Source organism: Amblyraja radiata, chromosome 31 (genome assembly GCF_010909765.2).
Source record: "Amblyraja radiata isolate CabotCenter1 chromosome 31, sAmbRad1.1.pri, whole genome shotgun sequence".
Lineage (NCBI taxonomy): Eukaryota > Metazoa > Chordata > Chondrichthyes > Rajiformes > Rajidae > Amblyraja > Amblyraja radiata.
This window is the reverse complement of record NC_045986.1, coordinates 28,457,288-28,475,841: the sequence shown is the minus strand read 5'-3', so window position 1 is coordinate 28,475,841 and position 18,554 is coordinate 28,457,288. Positions and strand designations below refer to the sequence as shown.

Genomic DNA, 18,554 nt, shown 5'->3' with positions numbered 1-18,554 from the left:
AGCTCCACAGATTCACCACACACTCGTCTCCCTGCTACCTTCGGGTAGAAGGTACAGGAGCCTGAAGACTGCAACGACCAGGTTCAGGAATAGCTACTTCCCCACAGCCATCAGGCTATTAAACCTGGCTCGGCCAAAACTCTGAACATTAGTAACCCTTTATTTGTTATTTGCACTGAACATTTCGTTCAGACTGAAAGGTCTGAATGACAAATAAAGGATTCAATTTATCAGTTTATTTATTCATGTGTTTTGTAGTCAATGCCTATTATGTTCTGTGTGCTGAAGCAAAGCAAGAATTTCATTGTCCTATCAGGGACACATGACAATAAAGTTGAACTTGAACTTGAACTCTCTGTGAAAAATGTTATTCTCATCTTGGTCCTAAAAGACTTCCCCCTTATCTTTAAACTGTGACCCCTTGTTCTGGAATTCCCCAACATCAGGAACAATCTTCCTGCATCTAGCGACCAAATCTTTGCTGGTGACATACCCTCCTACAGCATCATAAGCTTGCTCAAATATGTTGTTTTTTCCCCCTTAAACCTATTTTCCTCAAAGCACCCACTGGATCTAGGGTGGGGAACCTTTTCATGTTGGAATGCCGCATCAAGTTAGCTGTAATAAGGCCGCATCCAAGAAACTTCAACTAGATATACTTTAAAATATACATTATTTAGTTAAAATGGCCCTCATGATTTACTAATGTTTTAATTGTCAGTCGAGGAGGATTATTTTGTTGAATCTTCTTTTACTCTTTGGTATTTTAAATACGTTCATTTTAAGATTAAAATTAAAATAATAAAAGACTAACAAAAACATATTAATAAAAACATTTGTTCTACAAATATTGGATTTATTCAAAAGGCCGCACTTAATGGCCTAGAAGGCCGCATGCGGCCTTAAGGCCACAGGTTCCCCACCCCTGCACTGGGTAATTCAATATAGTTCCTTGCTTGCTTGCAACGCTCAACGTTGCCGAATGGGGATCGTTTCCCTTACAAATGTAAGCACCAAGTTCAAAGGACACATCTTTTGCAGGGAGCAGCTGTTCCCCAACAGATTCAAAGTATGACTGTATATTTGCTAATAATTAAAAACATGACTGACCCTCGAGTGATCCCAGTGAAGAGTTCTCCCGTGTTTTCCCCGGATTCGAACTCGGAGAATGTCCGTAGCGGGTCCGTAGGAGTTCGTGGATGTCTCGTAGCGGCTCGCACGAGTAAAAAGTAACAATTTTTTTCATCACGAGTATTTTTTTTACTTGTGGACATTTGTCACAGTATTGAAAAAACGTCACGAGTTTGCTGGATTTCCCGAGTACCTACCGTTAGCATTACGGGCCGCAATGGGACATCCACGAGCTCCTACGGACCCGCTACGGACATTCTCCGAGCTCAAATCAGGGGAAAACTCGGGAGAACTCTTGAATTACCTCGTACAGTGTGACCGTCACTTGTCGCAGTAGATAATGGTGGTAGCAGAATTAGCTCGGGAAACTTCCAGTTTCCAGCCCCGCGACGTGGACACTTCTGCTATGGGGCTGGGAAATTATAATGAAAGAGGAAGATGATAAATGTTGTGGTGAAATGCAGTAGGGAAGAGGTATAATCTGAAAAGCAATGGGGATCTTCTTTGGGGCAATGCAAATAATTGTCACGGCAGATGGCGAATGATCCTTCTTAAATGTATATATTGTGCAGGGCTTAATGTTACGATTCAAATTCTCAGTGATATTGAACTTGTAGTTTGTAGAGGAATTCCGTCATGACAATATATTGTTGCTAAAAAAAAAAATAATAATAAAAAAATCAGAACATTGAAAGAACTTAGCAGGTCAGGCAGCATCTATGGAGGTTAAATAACCAAGAGGGAACAGGGAAGATCGTCAGTATATAACAGAGGGATGGCTTGGATTAGATACTTTTATCGATGCATGTGACAAGTCACAGTGAGATGTGAGGTTATCCACTTTGGTGGCAAGAACAGGAAGGCAGATTATTATCTGAATGGTGTCAAGTTAGGAAAAGGGGAAGTAGAATGAGATCTGGGTGTCCTTGTTCATCAGTCACTGAAAGTAAGCATGCAGGTACAGCAGGCAGTGAAGGGAGCTAATGGTATGTTGGCCTTCATAACAAGAGTTGTGTATAGGAGCAAAGAGGTCCTTCTGCAGTTGTACAGGGCCCTAGTGAGACCACACCTGGAGTATTGAGTGCAGTTTTGGTTTCCAAATTTGAGGAAGGACATTCTTGATATTGAGGGAGCGCAGCGTAGGTTCACAAAGTTAATTCCTGGGATTGCGTGACTGTCATATGTTGATAGAATGGAGCGACTGGGCTTATATACACTGGAATTTAGAAGGATGAGAGGGGATCATATTGAAACATAAGATTATTAAGGGATTGGACACGCTAGAGGCAGGAAACATGTTCCCGATGTTGGGGGAAGTCCAGAACCAGGAGTCACTGTTTAAAAATAAGGGGTAGGCCATTTAGAACGGAGATGAGGAAAACCTTTTTTACCCAGAGTTGTGAATCTGGAATTCTCTGCCTCAGGAAGGCAGTGGAGGCCAATTCTCTGGATGCTTTCAAGAGAGCTAGATAGGGCTCTTAAAGATAGCGGAGTCAAGGGATATGGGGAGAAGGCAGGAACGGGGTGCTGATTGTGGATGATCAGCCATGATCACAGTGAATGGCGGTGCTGGCTCGAAGGGCCGAATGGCCTACTCCTGCACTTATTGTCTGTTGTCTTTGTTTTGCATAACTAGGCATATTGTCAAGGTGCCGTCAAAGCCCCCCCCCCCCCCACTCCCCGTGGCACTCAACGGTCCCCTAGTCTGGAGGTTGGGAGGCAAAAGGTGGAAGAAGATGGGATGAGGGGCAGATGGGGGAAGGAGGAGTGGAACAGTGATAGGTGGAGTTAGATGGGGTGAGAGGGTGAGGGACAGATGGAACCAGATGGGGGAAGGGGACAAGTAGGATTAACAAACATAAATATATAATCTTCTAATTTCAGGTAACACACACCACTGGTACTCTCCTCTCACACACACTCGCCCTTTCGCCTAGTTTTCCGGTCAAGGACATGTCGCATCCCGACCACTTCCTCTTCGCTCCTCTCCCATTGCATAAAATGCGTATAAGTGTGAAAATGCACTCCTCCAGATTCTGGGACAGTTTCTTCCCAGCTGTTATCAAGCAACAGAACCATTCCACCATCAACTAGAGAGTAGTCCTGGACTATTATCTACCTCATCAGGGGAGTTCCTCGGACTATCCTTGATCGGATTTCACTGGTTTTATCTTGCACTAAATGCTATTCACGTTATTCTCTTTATCACGTATCTGCACACTGTGGATAGTAATCATGTATTGTCTTTCCACCGACTAGTTAGCAGGCCACAAAAGCTTTTCACTGTACCTTGGTACACGTGACAATAAACTAACTCCAACTCAAACTTTTCTTCTCCTTGTTCACCTCTCCCATCATCACCTCCTTCTCGTTCCATCTGCCCATCACCCCCTCTCTATCTGACGATCCCTTACACTGCGGGTCTTGGATATTCTATTAAAAAAACCAAGAGGTTAAAGTGCCGAGTGCTAGAACTGGGGACAAGGTACAAGCAACAGATAAAAAGGTGCGCTGGCCTTCATTTCATTCTGCTGCCCTCAGTAACATTCTTCATTACACAATTAATGGCACATCAGAACATTTTCTTCCCAACTGTGTGAGATCGAGTTAACCTGTACTTAACTCGGATCATGGCCAGTAGAGCATGCTGACCGGTTGCATCGTGGCTTGGTTCGGCAACTTGAGCGCCCTGGAGAGGAAAAGACTACAAAAAGTAGTAAACACTGCCCAGTCCATCATCGGCTCTGACCTCCCTTCCATCGAGGGGATCTATCGCAGTCGCTGCCTCAAAAAGGCTGGCAGTATCATCAAAGACCCACACCATCCTGGCCACACACTCATCTCCCCGCTACCTTCAGGTAGAAGGTACAGGAGCCTGAAGACTGCAACAACCAGGTTCAGGAAAAGCTACTTCCCCACAGCCATCAGGCTATTAAACTTGGCTCGGACAAAACTATGAACATTAATAACCCATTAACTGTTATTTGCACTTTATCAGTTTATTTATTCATGTGTGTATATATTTATATAATGGTATATGGACACACTGATCTGTTTTGTAGTAAATGCCTACTATGTTCTGTTGTGCTGAAACAAAGCAAGAATTTCATTGTCCTATCAGGGACACATGACAATAAACTCACTTGAACTTGAGCTTGATAATGAAACAAAACTCGGCAGTGAACTGGTTCAACCACAACATCTCCATTGAATGGCAAAAGACAGCATAGTTTGCATCATGTTGGGAGGCAAATGAAACTTCATTTACTCGCGCACACTCTAGAAGAGCCACGCACATGCGCCCACTTCACAACATAAGCCCCAACTGATTAACCGCATATTCGTCTAATTAGTTAGGAACAAAATGCAATGTTTTATTCCCAGACGTGGACTTAGTAGCATTCATTTTCACCCAATTTCCATCTGCCCATCACCCCCTCCCCACCTGCCTCTGTCCCATTGTACTTTTTACTGCTCTACACTTGTAATCTTTCCCATTTCCTCAGTCCTGATGCAGTGTCTCGACCTGAAACCTGAACCTTATGTCTATCTTTTGCCCCCACAGAAGTCGTTTGATCCACTGAATTCACCCAGCATTGTTTTTTGTCGAAGATAAGGCACAAAAAGCTGGAGTAACTCAGCAGGACAGGCAGCATCTCTGGAGAGACCAGTCTGAAGAAGAGTCTCGACCCGAAACGTCACCCATTCCTTCTCTCCAGAGATGCTGCCTGTCCCGCTGAGTTACTCCAGTTTTTTGTGTCTATCTTCGGTTTAAACCAGCATCTGCAGTTCCTTCCTACACAGCATTTATTTTGTTCTGGACAAAAGTGCTGGAGAAACTCAGCGGGTGAGGCAGCATCTATGGAGCGAAGGAAATAGGCAACGTTTCGGGTCGAAACCCTTCTTCAGTTCTTTGTTCTACTTTCCAGCATCTGCGGTTTCTTTTGTCTTCAATATATTTTAGCAGTTCTGTGCACTCTTAAGAATGTGTTTAACTTTCTGATGTTGTCTCAGAGGGCAGTACTAGAAAGTAACAATTTCTGTAATATGCAAGAAATGAAAATCACTGTTCAAATTTCAAATCCTATTTTTAATTAAATCAGTTTAACAGAACCATACTGTAAATCAAACTGAAAACATATCTGTGGATTAATGTGAACGACAAAGCTCACGGAGTTATCTAGATGGGAGAAACATTTACAATGCAAAGAAAGGAAGAAAAATACGAGTTGCAAGTCAAGCGCAGATAGCATTCAGAAAACATATAGTACTTTCCACCCACAGGATTGATATTTCATAACCTGTAAACATATTTCTTCCACCTTCCCCCCCCCCCTCTCTAAAATCTCAAAACTGTGGAACTCCTCACATCCACTTGTCTCATGGAACCTAGACTTTGTGACTCCAACTGTGCTATTTAACAATGTCTTCTTTGCATGTCTGTACATTTTACAACCTGACGATTCCTTACACTGTGGGTCTTGGATATTCTATTAAAAATAAACAAGAGGTTAAAGTGCCGAGTGCTAGAACTGGGGACAAGGTGTAAACAAGCAACACGTTTTTAAAAAAAGGTGCGCTGGCCTTCATTTCATTCTGCTGCCCTCAGTAACATTCTTCAGTACACATTCAATGGCACATCAGAACATTTACTTCCCAACTGTGTGAGGTCAACTTCACCTGTACTTAACTCAGATCATGGCCAATAGTGAAACAAAACTTGGCAGTGAACTGGTTCCACCAACACATGTCCATAGTATCAGCATTGAATGGCAATAGACAGCAGAGTTTACTTCATTAACTACAAACCAACATAAGCCCCAATTGATTAAATGCATATCCGTCTAACTAGTTAGGAACAAAATGCAACGTTTTATTCCTAGGCGTGCACTTAGTAGCATTCATTTTCACCCAATTGTGTTTTCGAAGCAGATCTTTAATTGTTTTTTCCACTTAGCAGCAGGTCCAGCCCCAGGTTCAGTTGTTCAAAGTTGAGATTTGCCAAGAAGTTCCTCCTCAGTTCAGTCTGCACTTTAGATCCACAATTCATCGCTCCCTGCAGGGAGGTGAGTAGAGTCTGGCACCGCAGCCAGTCGAATAGCTTCTCCACACTGATGTCGTCTGAAGACAGGAGCTCTGCCCCCCACTGGTGTAGATGCAGCATGTCGGCAGCGACTCGTGCTGACAGGCGCTGGGGCCGGCAAGGAATAAAGGGCCTGTGTTTACACTTGCTTAGACAGCTCAACATATTACAAGTACATAAGTGATAGGAGCAGGATTAGGCCATTCGGTCCGTCAATTCTCTCCGCCATTCAATCATGGCTGCTCTATATTTCCCTCTTAACCCCCATTCTCCTGCCTTCTCCCCATCACCCCCGACACCCATACTAAATTCATAGCAAAACACAGAGTGCTGGAAAAACCCAAGTCAGCCAACATCTTTGGAGGGAATGGATAGGCGGCACTTTGGGTCGTGAATCATTTTCAGACCAATTGCAATGGGGGGGGGGGGAGAAAGCTGGAGAAGTATGGTGGAGGGAGGCTGGACAAAGCCTGGCAAGTGAGAGGTGGGGGCAGGTGACTGACAATGGCTAAAGGTGAAAAGCAGCGGCGGAAAACCCGGGGGGGGGGGGGGGGGGGGGGGGGGGCAGGGGACACACGCCCCCCCTCTGTTTTGAGAGGTGGGGGACATCCCCTCCAAGTTTTTGTGATCCGGATTTTAAAACCCGGTGAAATCTCCGCTTCCCGCGAGACGGAGGTGGGACTGCTGATCGAGGGCGCCGATTGTACGAGAGAGACGTGGGTCAGCAGGCAATGGGGGCGGGACATGAGGATTCAGCGCGATGATTGGAGGAGGGAGGAGTGGGCGGGGGACTGAGGATAGTGCGATGATTGGAGGAGGGAGACGTGCCAAAACACTCTGCGCCTCATCCGCAGCCAGGATCGATCCCGGCCGGGTCTCCGGCGCTGTCCCGTCCCCACCCGAGTGCCTCCCCCCCCCCCCCCACGGGTGGCCAGAGAGGTCGGGAGTCAGACGGGAGCTGTACCTCCAGGCCCACAGCCAGCGCAGAGAAGCAGCGCTAAACCCAGCGCAACTCTGCCTGTCCCGCCAGGTTAACCTGCCTGGGGTTGCGGGGAATATGGCCAGCGCGGAGATGCAGCGCTGTTGTCCCGTCAGTCCAGGCAGGGCTGTAGGTTAACCCGGCGAGACAGGCAGAGTTGAGCTGCATTTAGCGCTGGATTGAGCCTCCGAAGCCTCGCTTCAACAATGCACAGATGGATTGATACTTAATGTCCAACAGCTCATTACCCACAGTTGGATATAATCACCGTACTCACCCTCTTGGGATCTCTGCACAATAAAAGCTTCAGCACCAGTCTCACGTTTCTATGAATGGTGCTCGGCAAAGGCGGCAGCTTGTTCTCATCGTAGCTCCTGCTCTCCAGATAATCCCCTCCGTGTTGATAGAAGGGATTGGTAAACCCCAGGACCTCATAGGCCAGAGTACCCACTGCCCAGGCATCAGATCTGCTGTAGTCTAAAGTCACCCGGGGTCCAGGTACTGCCGTACTGATCTAGGAAAGGACAAGAGTCGGCGTGTGATTTAAGCCTTTGTACACCAGCTTCAATTACAAGAAACATAGGGTTCTGATTACTGTGCAAGAAAGAACTGCAGATGCTGGCTTAAATCGAAGGTAGACACAAAATGCTGGAGTAACTCAGCGGGTGAGGCAGCATCTCTGGAGAGAAGGAATGGGGGATGTTTCGGGTCGAGACCCTTGAAGGAATGGGCGACGTTTCAGGTCGAGACCCTTGAAGGAATGGGTGACGTTTCGGGTCGAGCCCCGAAGGGGCTCGACCCGAAACGTCGCCCATTCCTTCTCTCCGGAGATGCTGCCTCACCCGCTGAGTTACTCCAGCATTTTGTTTCTACCTATGGTTCTGATTACTGTTGCAATAAGGCAGGTTACAGCACCAACATAAACCATGCACAGGTGCCAGGTTTGCTTTGATTTTTTTCCACCCAGCACACTTACCTCAGGGGCCATTAGACAGGCATTTCCGCCCCGGTCCACCTCCATACTGGTAAAGGGAAGCTTCAATCCTTCATCCCAATTCACGAGGCAGCAACCAAAATCAGTGATCACCAAACGTGGACATCCAACTGAACAGTGCACAAAAAGAAACACATTCCAGCTAGACCCGTCCCTTGTTAATAGCTAACAACTGAGCCCGTAATAGGACAGGCCTTCAAAAAACACAAACAAATATAGCTAAATATCTCCTGTGGTGCCTCAGAAATAGTGTGGTGGACACTGCATGAACTATAGTTTAGTTTAGAGGCGCAGCGTGAATCAGGCCCTTTGGCCCACCAAGTCCGCGCTGACCATCAATCGCGCGTTCACACTAGTTCTACATTATCTCACCCACTCCTTGTACACCAAGGGGCAATGTACAAAGGGTTAATTGACCTACAAACCCGCACGTCTTTGGGATGTGGGTGGAAGATGCAGGAAGATTGTTCCCGATGTTGGGGAAGTCCAGAACAAGGGGTCACAGTTTAAGGATAAGGGGGATGTCTTTTAGGACCGAGATGAGAATATTTCTTTTCACACAGAGAGTGGTGAATCTGTGGAATTCTCTGCCACAGAAAGTAGTTGAGGCCAGTTCATTGGCTATATTTAAGAGGGAGTTAGATGTGGCCCTTGTGGCTAAAGGGATCAGGGGGTATGAAGAGAAGGCAGGTACAGGATACTGAGTTGGATGATCAGCCATGATCATATTGAATGGCGGTGCAGGCTCGAAGGGCTGAATGGCCTACTCCTGCACCTATTTTCTATGTTTCTATGAAACCGATGCGATCACAGATAGAATGTGCGAACTCCACACAGACAGCAGCCGAGGTCAGGATCGAACCAGGGTCTCGGGTTCTTTGAGGCATCAGCTCTACTACCAGCTGCACCACTGTGTTATATTGTCGTTCTATATTGTGTTGTGTCATATTGAACTTGTTACTGAACAAAGTTAGTGCAAAGTCATTAAGATTTACAGAAATCTGAACGTTGATAGTTTATAGAAGTGTCACTCCTACCGGAATCAAACTCCACCAGAATATTGTCAGTCTTCAGATCTCTGTGGGCAATGTTGTGCTGAACCAGGTGATCCACTCCCTCCAGTAACTGAAGAATCATCAGCACAGCAGAGTCCCTCCAAGGGGTACAGACTTGCAAGTATTGCTTCAGGGTACAGGGGTAACTACAATACAAAACGACACATATCAGCTGCCCAAAAGTCATCAAAAACCCCACTGCAAATTCCTCAATGCTTCATTTTATTTGAAAGGAACCAATAATTTTAACAGAACAGATGCTGGAATCTTGAGCAAAGTACAAAGTGCTGGAGTAACTCAATTGAACAGGCATCATCTGTGGAGGTCACAGATAGACGACGTTTTAGGACCAGATCCAAAATGTTGCCTATCCATGTCCTCCAGAGATGCTGCATGATCCATTGAGTTACTCCAGCACTGTCTGTTCTGTTAGTAATTGTTGCAGTTCCACACACTGTTAACCCCAAGGTGTTGCTGCTCCCTTCATGTTAGTTTTCCCTATTCCCCTCCTGAAAGTACCAATTCTTAGATGCAGTTCCCTCGTCTCCCTCCTCCAATCATCGTGCTCTATCCTCAGTCCCACCCCCCTACTCCCGCCTCTGACTGACACCTACCTCCTCCAATCATCGCGCTGAATCATCATGGTCCCCCCCCCCTCCCCATCTGCCTGCTGACCAACGTCTCTCTCATCCAATCGGCGCCCTCGATCATCAGTCCCACGGAATGCGGAGATTTTTAATAGATTTTTTTTCCACCTAATATAAATATCCGGATTACAAAACATGGGGGAGGGGGGGGGGGGGAAACGTGTGTGTCCCCCCCCTGGATTTCCGCCCATGCCTCCAATAACAAGCTCATTAAATTCTAGGCCAGAGCTAGTTCTTTAGCCAGCGCATGGTCTAAAATACCTACCTTTTCATCACCAGAAATAGCGTGCGGTTGCATCCTATCCCATTAGGATTCAAACTGGTGGGCAGTACATCAGGATAGTCCACCCATGCTCCAGGTAATAGAGGAACCTTGGCTGTAAATGCCCGGACAATCTGGATTATGTTTGGATGTGGTTTCAACTTTTCTCTGTTATAATGATACGGTCTGACCAAAGAAAGAGAAAGTCATGAATAGTCATAGAGTAGGTTTGATAACACTAAATATTATCAATTATTCCTTGTCTCCCATAGACTTCCCTTGTGTCCTTCCCCTATTTTCTACATCTCACAACTTGGTTTTAATTTTTTTTCCAGTTTTGATGAAGTCTCTGGATCTGAAACATTAACCTTTTTTTCCACTGTTCCATATGTTCTGCCTGATCTTCTTTGTTATATCCTCAAATCTATTCTGTTGCAAATCTCCCAGTTGCTAAACACTTTAACACCCCTTAACATTCCCACACTGACCTTTCTATCCTGGGACACCCCGACTGCCAAAGTGAGGCCACACGCAAATTGGAGGAACAGCATCTCATATTTCGCATGGGAAACTTACAACCCAGCGATATGAATATTGATTTATCTAACTTCAAGTAACCATTGTTTTCTCTCTCTATCTCTGTTCCTCCCCCAACCCAAGTTCTCCAATAGTTTCACTGTCCTGATTAATGTTACTGTTTGTATTCCTCATTGTCACCTTCCCCACATCCAACAATGAACCATTGTACATATCCTTGATCATCGTCTGCTTTGATCTGGTCTTTTCACATCTTCCGTTCTTTGTACCTTTCCATATCTAGTTTCCCTCTCCCCTGATGCTCAGTCTGAGGAAGGGTCTGAACCTGAAACGTCACCCATTCCTTCTCTCCAGAGATGCTGCCTGTCCCGCTGAGTTATTCCAGCATTTTGTGTCTGTATTTCAGCTCTGTGTTATGATTGAGTGTACAAGAAAAAAGATCAAAAGGATAATCCCACCCCATACAAACACAGTGTAATTGTCGCAGTATCTACATTTATTTATTCCATCATATCCATACTGACTAAGTCCCTAGTAAAGCACCAGTACATACAGAACTAATCCTTTGGTGGTACCAAACTCTCCAGACAAAGCATTGGGGATGGTTGGAACCAGCTCCTTGCCCATTGTTCTCAGGATAGCATCAGTGGAGGACCCAGCCTGCAACGACAAGTTTACATATCAAACAAAAGCACTTTAAAATGATTTGCCAACTAACAATTTGCATCATTTACTTTGCATCACAGGAACCAGGTTCAAGTCTGAAGAAGAGTCTCGACCCAAAACATCACCCATTCCTTCTATCCAGAGATGCTGCCTGTCCCGCTGAGTTACTCCAGCATTTGTGTCTATCTTCAAGACACAAAGGTGCGGTACAAACCATGTCCTGGCTCAGGTATCTATAAATTGTCAATACCAGTTTCCAATGAACTCTTTTCTTGCATGAAATTAATTATTTTTCAAACTGAGGGAAGTCAGTACATCAATGGCTCTTTTGTAAATTAACTAGGTCCATGAAAAAAAGGGAAATCATAAATGACTGGTGGGAACACAAAAAATTAAAAGTATGCAAGAACACTGCCACCTGTGTCACAGGGCTGCCCAAGGTTGACAATAGTGGTTTAATATAATGGAAGAATATATTCCCGCAGCCAAACTCGCCAGATAAAGCATTAGGAATAGTTGGAACCATTGCCTCCAAGGAATAATTTGATTCCCTGATTTTGATATGATTTGGATAGAATTACTACTTGAGTAGCAATTTTAATTCTGTGATTATCCAGACCCTGAGATGACATACATTCATGTGGTTAAGAATGGTTCCTATGTAGTGAGCAAAGTACAAATACTAACAATAGTAGTGGTCATTTACTTTTCACTACCACCCTGATAAACCTTTAATGCTTAGGAATGAACTGCAGATGCTGGTTTACACCACAGATAGACACAAATTGCTGGAGTACCTCAGCGGTTCAGGCAGCATCACTGGAAAAAAGGAATAGGATACGTTTCAGGTTGAGACCCTTCTTCAGAATGAGAGTCAGGTGACTTTAAGGGAACGTTTAATGCTGCTTACTGCAATTCACAATTTATTATTCTTAAAGAGGAATAATTTTAAGATTTATATATGTAGTATTTTAAACAATTTTACCAGCTCAAACATTTGAGCCCAAGCAATGAATTTTCACTGGAAGGGACTGCTTAACTTACTTTTATGTTCCAAAGCATTTTTAAAGCCAAAGGATAGTCTGAGTCGTTGTGTGGGTGGCTGGCTTCTCCTTCGGATGCAGCAGGTGGATCTCTCTCCAAAACCACAAAACTCAAACTTGATTTTTCCTCAGAAATTGGGGAATTAATTTCCGTTATTTCGGCTCCAACACTGGAGACATCTGGCGCAGCAGCTGCTTTCACTCCCTCGCTTTTACTTTCCGGCGGTGTCTCCTTTGTCCTGGTCTTACTGCTTGCTTTTGGAATGGCCACTACAGGAATGGCGGCCTTGTACACAGCAGCGCTGCATCCTTTTCCAATGGGGAGTCCGATCTTGTAATCTTCCAGACAATGGCCAATGCTGGACAAGGGTATGGATTTTTCATATTGAATATTCTTTCTTTTAAACAGCATCTGGCAAATGGAAAAATGAAAAAAAAGACACTTATTAAGAGCCACTAGGTAAATTGCACGCAGACAAAAATGCTGGAGAAACTCAGCGGGTGAGGCAGCATGTATGGAGTGAAGGAATAGGTGACGTTTTGGGTCGAGACCCTTCTTCAGACTGATGTGGGGGGAGGGGGGCGGGTGGGAAAAAGAAAGGAAGAGATGGAGACAATAGGCTGCGGGAGAGCTGAGAAGGGGAGGGGAAGGAGGGAGAAAGCAAGGACTACCTGAAATTGGAGAAGTCAATGTTCATACCTGGGGTGTAAACTACCCAAGCAAAATATGGGGTGCTGCTCCTCCAATTTGCAGTGGGACTCACTCTGGCCATGGAGGAGGCCCAGGATAGAAGGGTCAGATTCGGGATGGGAGAGGGGGGGGGGTGTAAGTGCTGAGCCACCGGGAGATCAGGTTGGTTAATGCAAACTGAGTGGAGGATAAATTGCACGATGCTTCCAAAATATATATCAACTGGTACACAATGGTTATCAACATTTATCTCCTTGGATCCCATGCAATCTAACCTTCCAGAGCAGCCTATCATGTGGAACCTTATCAAATGCCTTGCCTGGTCTATATAAACAACTTCCATGGCATTAATCTTTTTGGTTAATTCTTCAGAAAACTCAGATTTGTAAGACATGATATTCCATGTACAAAACCATGTTGACTATCCCTAATCAGCTCCTGTCTCCAAATGCAATCTTATTAGTCTTGCAGGTGCCTGAAAACTCCTGGCATATTTGCTCTTCTCATTACCATTGTCTATTTTGGGGCATGAAGTACACTCCCAACAAGATGATCATCCCCTCTTTATTTCTGTACCTCCCCATACCTCTAGTGTCCCCCTCCCGGACTCTCAGTCTGAAAAAGGGTTTCGATCCAAAGATGAACTACTTCCTCCAGAGTTGCTGCTTGACTTACTCCAGCATTTTGTGTCTATCTTTGGTACAAACCAGCATCTACAGTTCTGCTCCATGATCCCCTTTTTATTTCTTACCTGCACCTACATAGCCTCACTTGATCATGCACAGACAGAGAAGATTAGTTTAACATAGCATCATATTGGGCATAGGTTTTGTGTGCTGTACATGTACTATGTTCCATGTAACACTACCGAATATGACAATATGGCATATATACTATACGCTAAGAATATGATGAGTTTATGCACGGTTTTTGTTCGGTATACTTTTTATTACGAATAACGTATATTTGTGAAAAAGTAAAAGTACATACTATCAGCCCCCTAAATGGCCATAACTTTGTTTAATACTGAAGATATGAAAGTGAATTAGGTGTCAAATTAAACTTCTTTTTATGCTTTATCTGATGGGATAAATCACAAATTTGTGTAACATTGCTACTTACCTGGATCTCCTCACACGCAGCAGTAAAAGTATATACTATCAGATGTTCTTGCTTACCTGGATCTCCTCACACGCAGCGGTGCCGGTCCTCGCCTCCTCCACCCGCTGCTCGATGAAACCCAGGCCCAGGCCGAAGGCCAGCAAGGCCCCGCGGGGCCCGCGGTTCCGTCGGAAGGCCTGGCGCTGCAGCTGGGCAGCCAGGCTGCTGATCGAGTGGCGGTAATAGCGGTAGCGGGCCGGCAGCTCGTACTGGAGCGGCGGGCGGCCCGCAGGCCTCAGGATCCCCGCACTAGGCCGCAGTCCCGCCGCCGGGGCGACCAGGCGCAGGGCCGAGCGGCCCAGCTGCCACCCGCGGGCCAACAGGCTCCGCATCGACATGGCGAACGATTAGGAGCGAAGTGGGCGCCGCATCCGTCGGCGAGGTAGAGTTACTGGGTCAACAACTCAACTCCAGTCCCCGGCTAGCTCGGCCCGCGGTATTACTCCGCGCCGTCACCATGGCAACGCGGCAACAGTCAACAGGCCCAGAGTGTGAGGTGACGCATCAAACAAATGGCCGGTTGTCTCTGCACCACCTTCTCAGCCCAGGGCACCACCTGTGGAAACTGAAGACATTCCTGCCCTGTTCCATGGCACCAGCCTGTGCCAGGTAATCCCACACCCGGGCAGGCAGGCCGGCCTGGGGAGGGCGAGGCCTTTCAAAACCAACTCCAGATCTTGTGCAAGATGGAAAACTAGTTAGTGGTGGCTACAAATTGTCTGGCCTAGAAAATTAGCAAATCAAGTTCAAGTGAGTTTATTGTCATGTGTCCCTGTATAGGACAATGAAATTCTTGCTTTGCTTCAGCACACAGAACATAGTAGGCATTTACTACAAAACAGATAAATGTGTCCATATACCATGATATAAATATATACACACGTGAATAAATTAGAGGGTCAACAGCTATTCAACTTCTTCTGTGAAGTTCCATAACAAGTAAAATTGTTCCAAAAATATGTAATGTAATGTCAATCTCACCATTCCTTTCAGGACAATATTAGCCAACTTAGCAAATGGTAAATGACGGCCAACAGCTGAAAACATCTCTTAAACTTCTCATGTGATGGATGCTCCATAACAAGTAAAATAAGTAATTGTTCCAAAATTGTAATATAATGGCAATCTGACCATTCCTTTCTGGACAATGCTCTGGTTTCTTTTTAGTCCCTGAAAGAATAACTCTGGGGTTTTTTTCTTGGGGACCACTGTAGTTGTATTATAATCCAAGAAATGTCATTAACCATTTCAATTGTTCTTAAGTTTAAAAAGATTTATCTCGTACAAGTAAACAAGGTTACTTTTATTTTTAACATATCAACCTGATCAGCTCATTGCCAGAAATAACCTCAACTATATGATCACTCTTCCCTCCCCCATTCTACCCTTAACCTACCCAACTTCCAATTAAGACTTGAAGCATTCCCTAACAATGCTGTCATCTCTAAGAGCGCTTAACAATGGGGGATATCATGCAAAGAAAATAAAACTAATCATGGCATGCGTGAATTGGCTGCATGACATAACGTCTGTTATTCAAATAGCATGCTGCTTGCATGCTCCTCATTTTTTGTATCACTTAAACACTGGGATAATACAGAACTTTTTAAGTAAGGAAGTTTATTGGCCAAGGAATTCACATACAAGGAATTTGCCTTGGTGCTGTGCCTGCATGTAACAACATGACATACAGTGATAGTTGCGAATGACTCAGAAAGCACGAAACATTAATAATATTAAAACAATAATGATAGAACACCATTGATCAAGCATGTTAACCAACAAAATACCAGATCTAAGGGAAGCTACAGATTTTTGGCTGTTGAGTAGAGCAACTACTCGTGGATAAAAACTGTTTTTATGTCTGGCTGTGACAGCTTTGACAATCCGGAGTCGCCTTCCAGAGGGAAGCGATTCAAAGAGTTTGTGGCCAGGGTGAGAGGGGTCAGAGATGATCTTGCCCGCTCGCTTCCCTCGCTTGCCCTCTCCATTTCCTCATTTTTCATTTACCGTTCACCCCATCTCTTTAATTTCCAATTTGTACTTGTCCACAATCGTTTCTTTACGTACTGTGTACTGGTTTACGATATTTTACAGAGTTATGCGGCACCACCCAGTTGCCTAATTAAACAAGCCGGCTTTATACTTATTTAAAAATCATTGTGCATTTCTGATGAAAGGTCATCAGCCAACAACGTTAACGCTGTTTCACTTCACCTATACAGAATCATTTAAGGGGTTCTCATTTTTATTGTATGGCATGTAGTAGTTAGAAAGGCAAACATAGCTCTGTAAAAGCTTCAAAAGTAGAAATGTTAATGTTGAAAACATAAAAAATGTGTTTTATTTGTTTAAGGAGATGAGTCACCGGTTAATAGTACCCCAGGAAGTTCTGAATATGCAAATGCATAAAGGGCAATGGGGGAGGGAAGAGATTATTTTTGGCAACTAGATGATCACGTTGATAGGTTAAGAATAAAAGTCACCTTATTTACATTTATGAGAGAGAAATCTTATTAATTTATGAACAACCGAAATGGCCAATGATAATTTGGCCATTTCGGTTGTTCATAAATTAATAAGATTTCTCTCTCATAAATGTAAATAAGGTGACTTTTATTCTTAACCTATCAACGTGATCATCTAGTTGCCAAAAATAATCTCTTCCCTCCCCCATTGCCCTTTATCCAACTTCCAAAATTATTATTGGAGGAATTCATACATTGAATTCAATCAACCATTGTCATCATCAGTGTACAAGATGTCCACCTTCTTGACATTTAATTCAACCTGTGTTCTACAGCTGTACAACTTATTTAAAGTTGATAACCATATTTCACAGATTTACACTTTCTCTGCACTGGGCAACTTTGACAATAAGAATACGTATGTCAGGCTGTTGGTCATCAACAACAGCTTGGCTTTTGACACCATCATCCCCTCCAAGCTTGTTACCAAACTCAGGGAACTGACTGTGCATCCCTATGCAACTGGAACCTTGAGTTCCTCATGAACAGACCACAATCAGAATGAATTGGCAAGAACACTTCCTCCTCGATAACCATCAGCACTGGAGCACTTCAGAAGCCGTGTGCTCAGCCCACTGGTCTACTCACTCTGTACTCATGACTGTGTAGACACACAGTTCCAACACCCTTTTTTAATTTGCCAATGACACCACTGTTGTTGGACGAATTATGGATAATGATGTATAGGAGAGAGATTGATAATCTGATTGAATGGTGCAGGAACAACAACCTTGCTCTCAGTGTCAGCAACACCAGGGAGCTTATTGTTGACTTCAGAAGAGGGAAACTGAAGATCCATGAACCTGTCGGTGGTGGAGAGAGTCGACAACTTGAATTTCTTGGGTGGACACAAAATGCTGGAGTAACTCAGCGAGTGAGGCAGCTGGAGAGAAGGAATGGGCTACGTTTCGGGTCGAGACCCTTCTTTAGGCTGATGTCAGTGGTGGGGAGCGGGACAAGGATAGAATGTAGTCGGAGACAGTAAGACTAGTAGGAGAACTGGGAAGTGGAAGAGGATGGAGAGAGAAAGCAAGGGCTATCTGAAGTTAGAGAAGTCAATGTTCATACCACTAGGGTGTAAACTACCCAAGCAAAATATGAGATGCTGTTCCTCCAATTTGTGCTGGGCCTCATTCTGACAATGGAGGAGGCCCAGGACAGAAAGGTCAGATTAGGAATGGAAGGGGGAGTTGAGGTGCTGAGCTGCTGGAAGATCAGGTAGGTTAAGACAGACTGAGCAGAGGTGTTCAGTGAAACGATCGCCGAGTCTGCACTTGGTCTCGCCGATGTAGAGAAGTTGACACCTGGAACAGCGGATACAGTAGATGAGGTTGGAGGAGGTGCAAGTGAACCTCTGCCTCACCTGGAAATACTTTTTATGCCCTTGGATGGAGTCGAGGGGGGAGTTAAAGGGGCAGGTGTTGCTTCTCCTGCAGTTGCACGGTAAAGTACCTGGGGATGGGGTGGTTTGGGTGGGAAGGGAGAGTTGACCAGGGAATTTCGGAGGAAACGGTCTCTCCTGAAAGCAGAAAGGGGTGGAGATGGGAAGATGTGGCGAGTAGTGGGATCCCGTTGGAGGTGGTGAAAATGTTGGAGGATTATATGCTGTATACGATGGCTGATGGGGTGGAAAGTGAGGACAAGGGGGACACTGTCCATGTTACGAATGGGCGGGAGGGGGAGTAAGAGCTGAGCTGTGGGATATCGAGGAGACCCTTTTGAAAGAATCATCTATAATGGAAGAGGGGAACCCCCGTTTCCTAAAGCATGAGGACAT

At 44.9% G+C, this 18,554-nt stretch overlaps 2 protein-coding genes across 3 annotated transcripts in view; one reads left to right on the top strand and one right to left on the bottom strand.

Moving 5' to 3' along the window:
- Positions 1-5,200: 5,200 nt before the first annotated feature.
- pink1 (PTEN induced kinase 1) lies at positions 5,201-14,784 on the bottom strand. The gene is made up of 8 exons (XM_033048332.1): positions 14,267-14,784; positions 12,399-12,809; positions 11,242-11,348; positions 10,155-10,337; positions 9,225-9,388; positions 8,170-8,297; positions 7,471-7,707; positions 5,201-6,322 (listed from the first exon to the last, which is right to left on the bottom strand). Exons 1-8 carry the CDS (start codon positions 14,585-14,587, stop codon positions 6,068-6,070), a joined length of 1,806 nt encoding a protein of 601 aa, XP_032904223.1. The 5' UTR covers positions 14,588-14,784; the 3' UTR covers positions 5,201-6,067.
- Positions 14,748-18,554, top strand: part of slc66a1 (solute carrier family 66 member 1) — a 24,628-nt gene continuing 20,821 nt past the window's right edge. For both annotated transcript variants that reach the window (XM_033048335.1, XM_033048333.1), the window contains exon 1: positions 14,748-14,858. The gene's annotated coding sequence lies outside the window, so the exon portion shown is untranslated. The remainder of the gene's footprint in view (positions 14,859-18,554) is intronic.

Coding starts and splice junctions, on each gene's coding strand:
- pink1 (XM_033048332.1), bottom strand. CDS start 14,587: ATGTCGATGCGGAGCCTGTTGGCCCGCGGGTGGCAGCTGGGCCGCTCG. Junction 12,810..14,266: donor CTGCGTGTGAGGAGATCCAG/GTAAGCAAGAAC, acceptor TCCATTTGCCAG/ATGCTGTTTAAAAGAAAGAA. Junction 7,708..8,169: donor CCTGTCTAATGGCCCCTGAG/GTAAGTGTGCTG, acceptor GTCCTTTCCTAG/ATCAGTACGGCAGTACCTGG.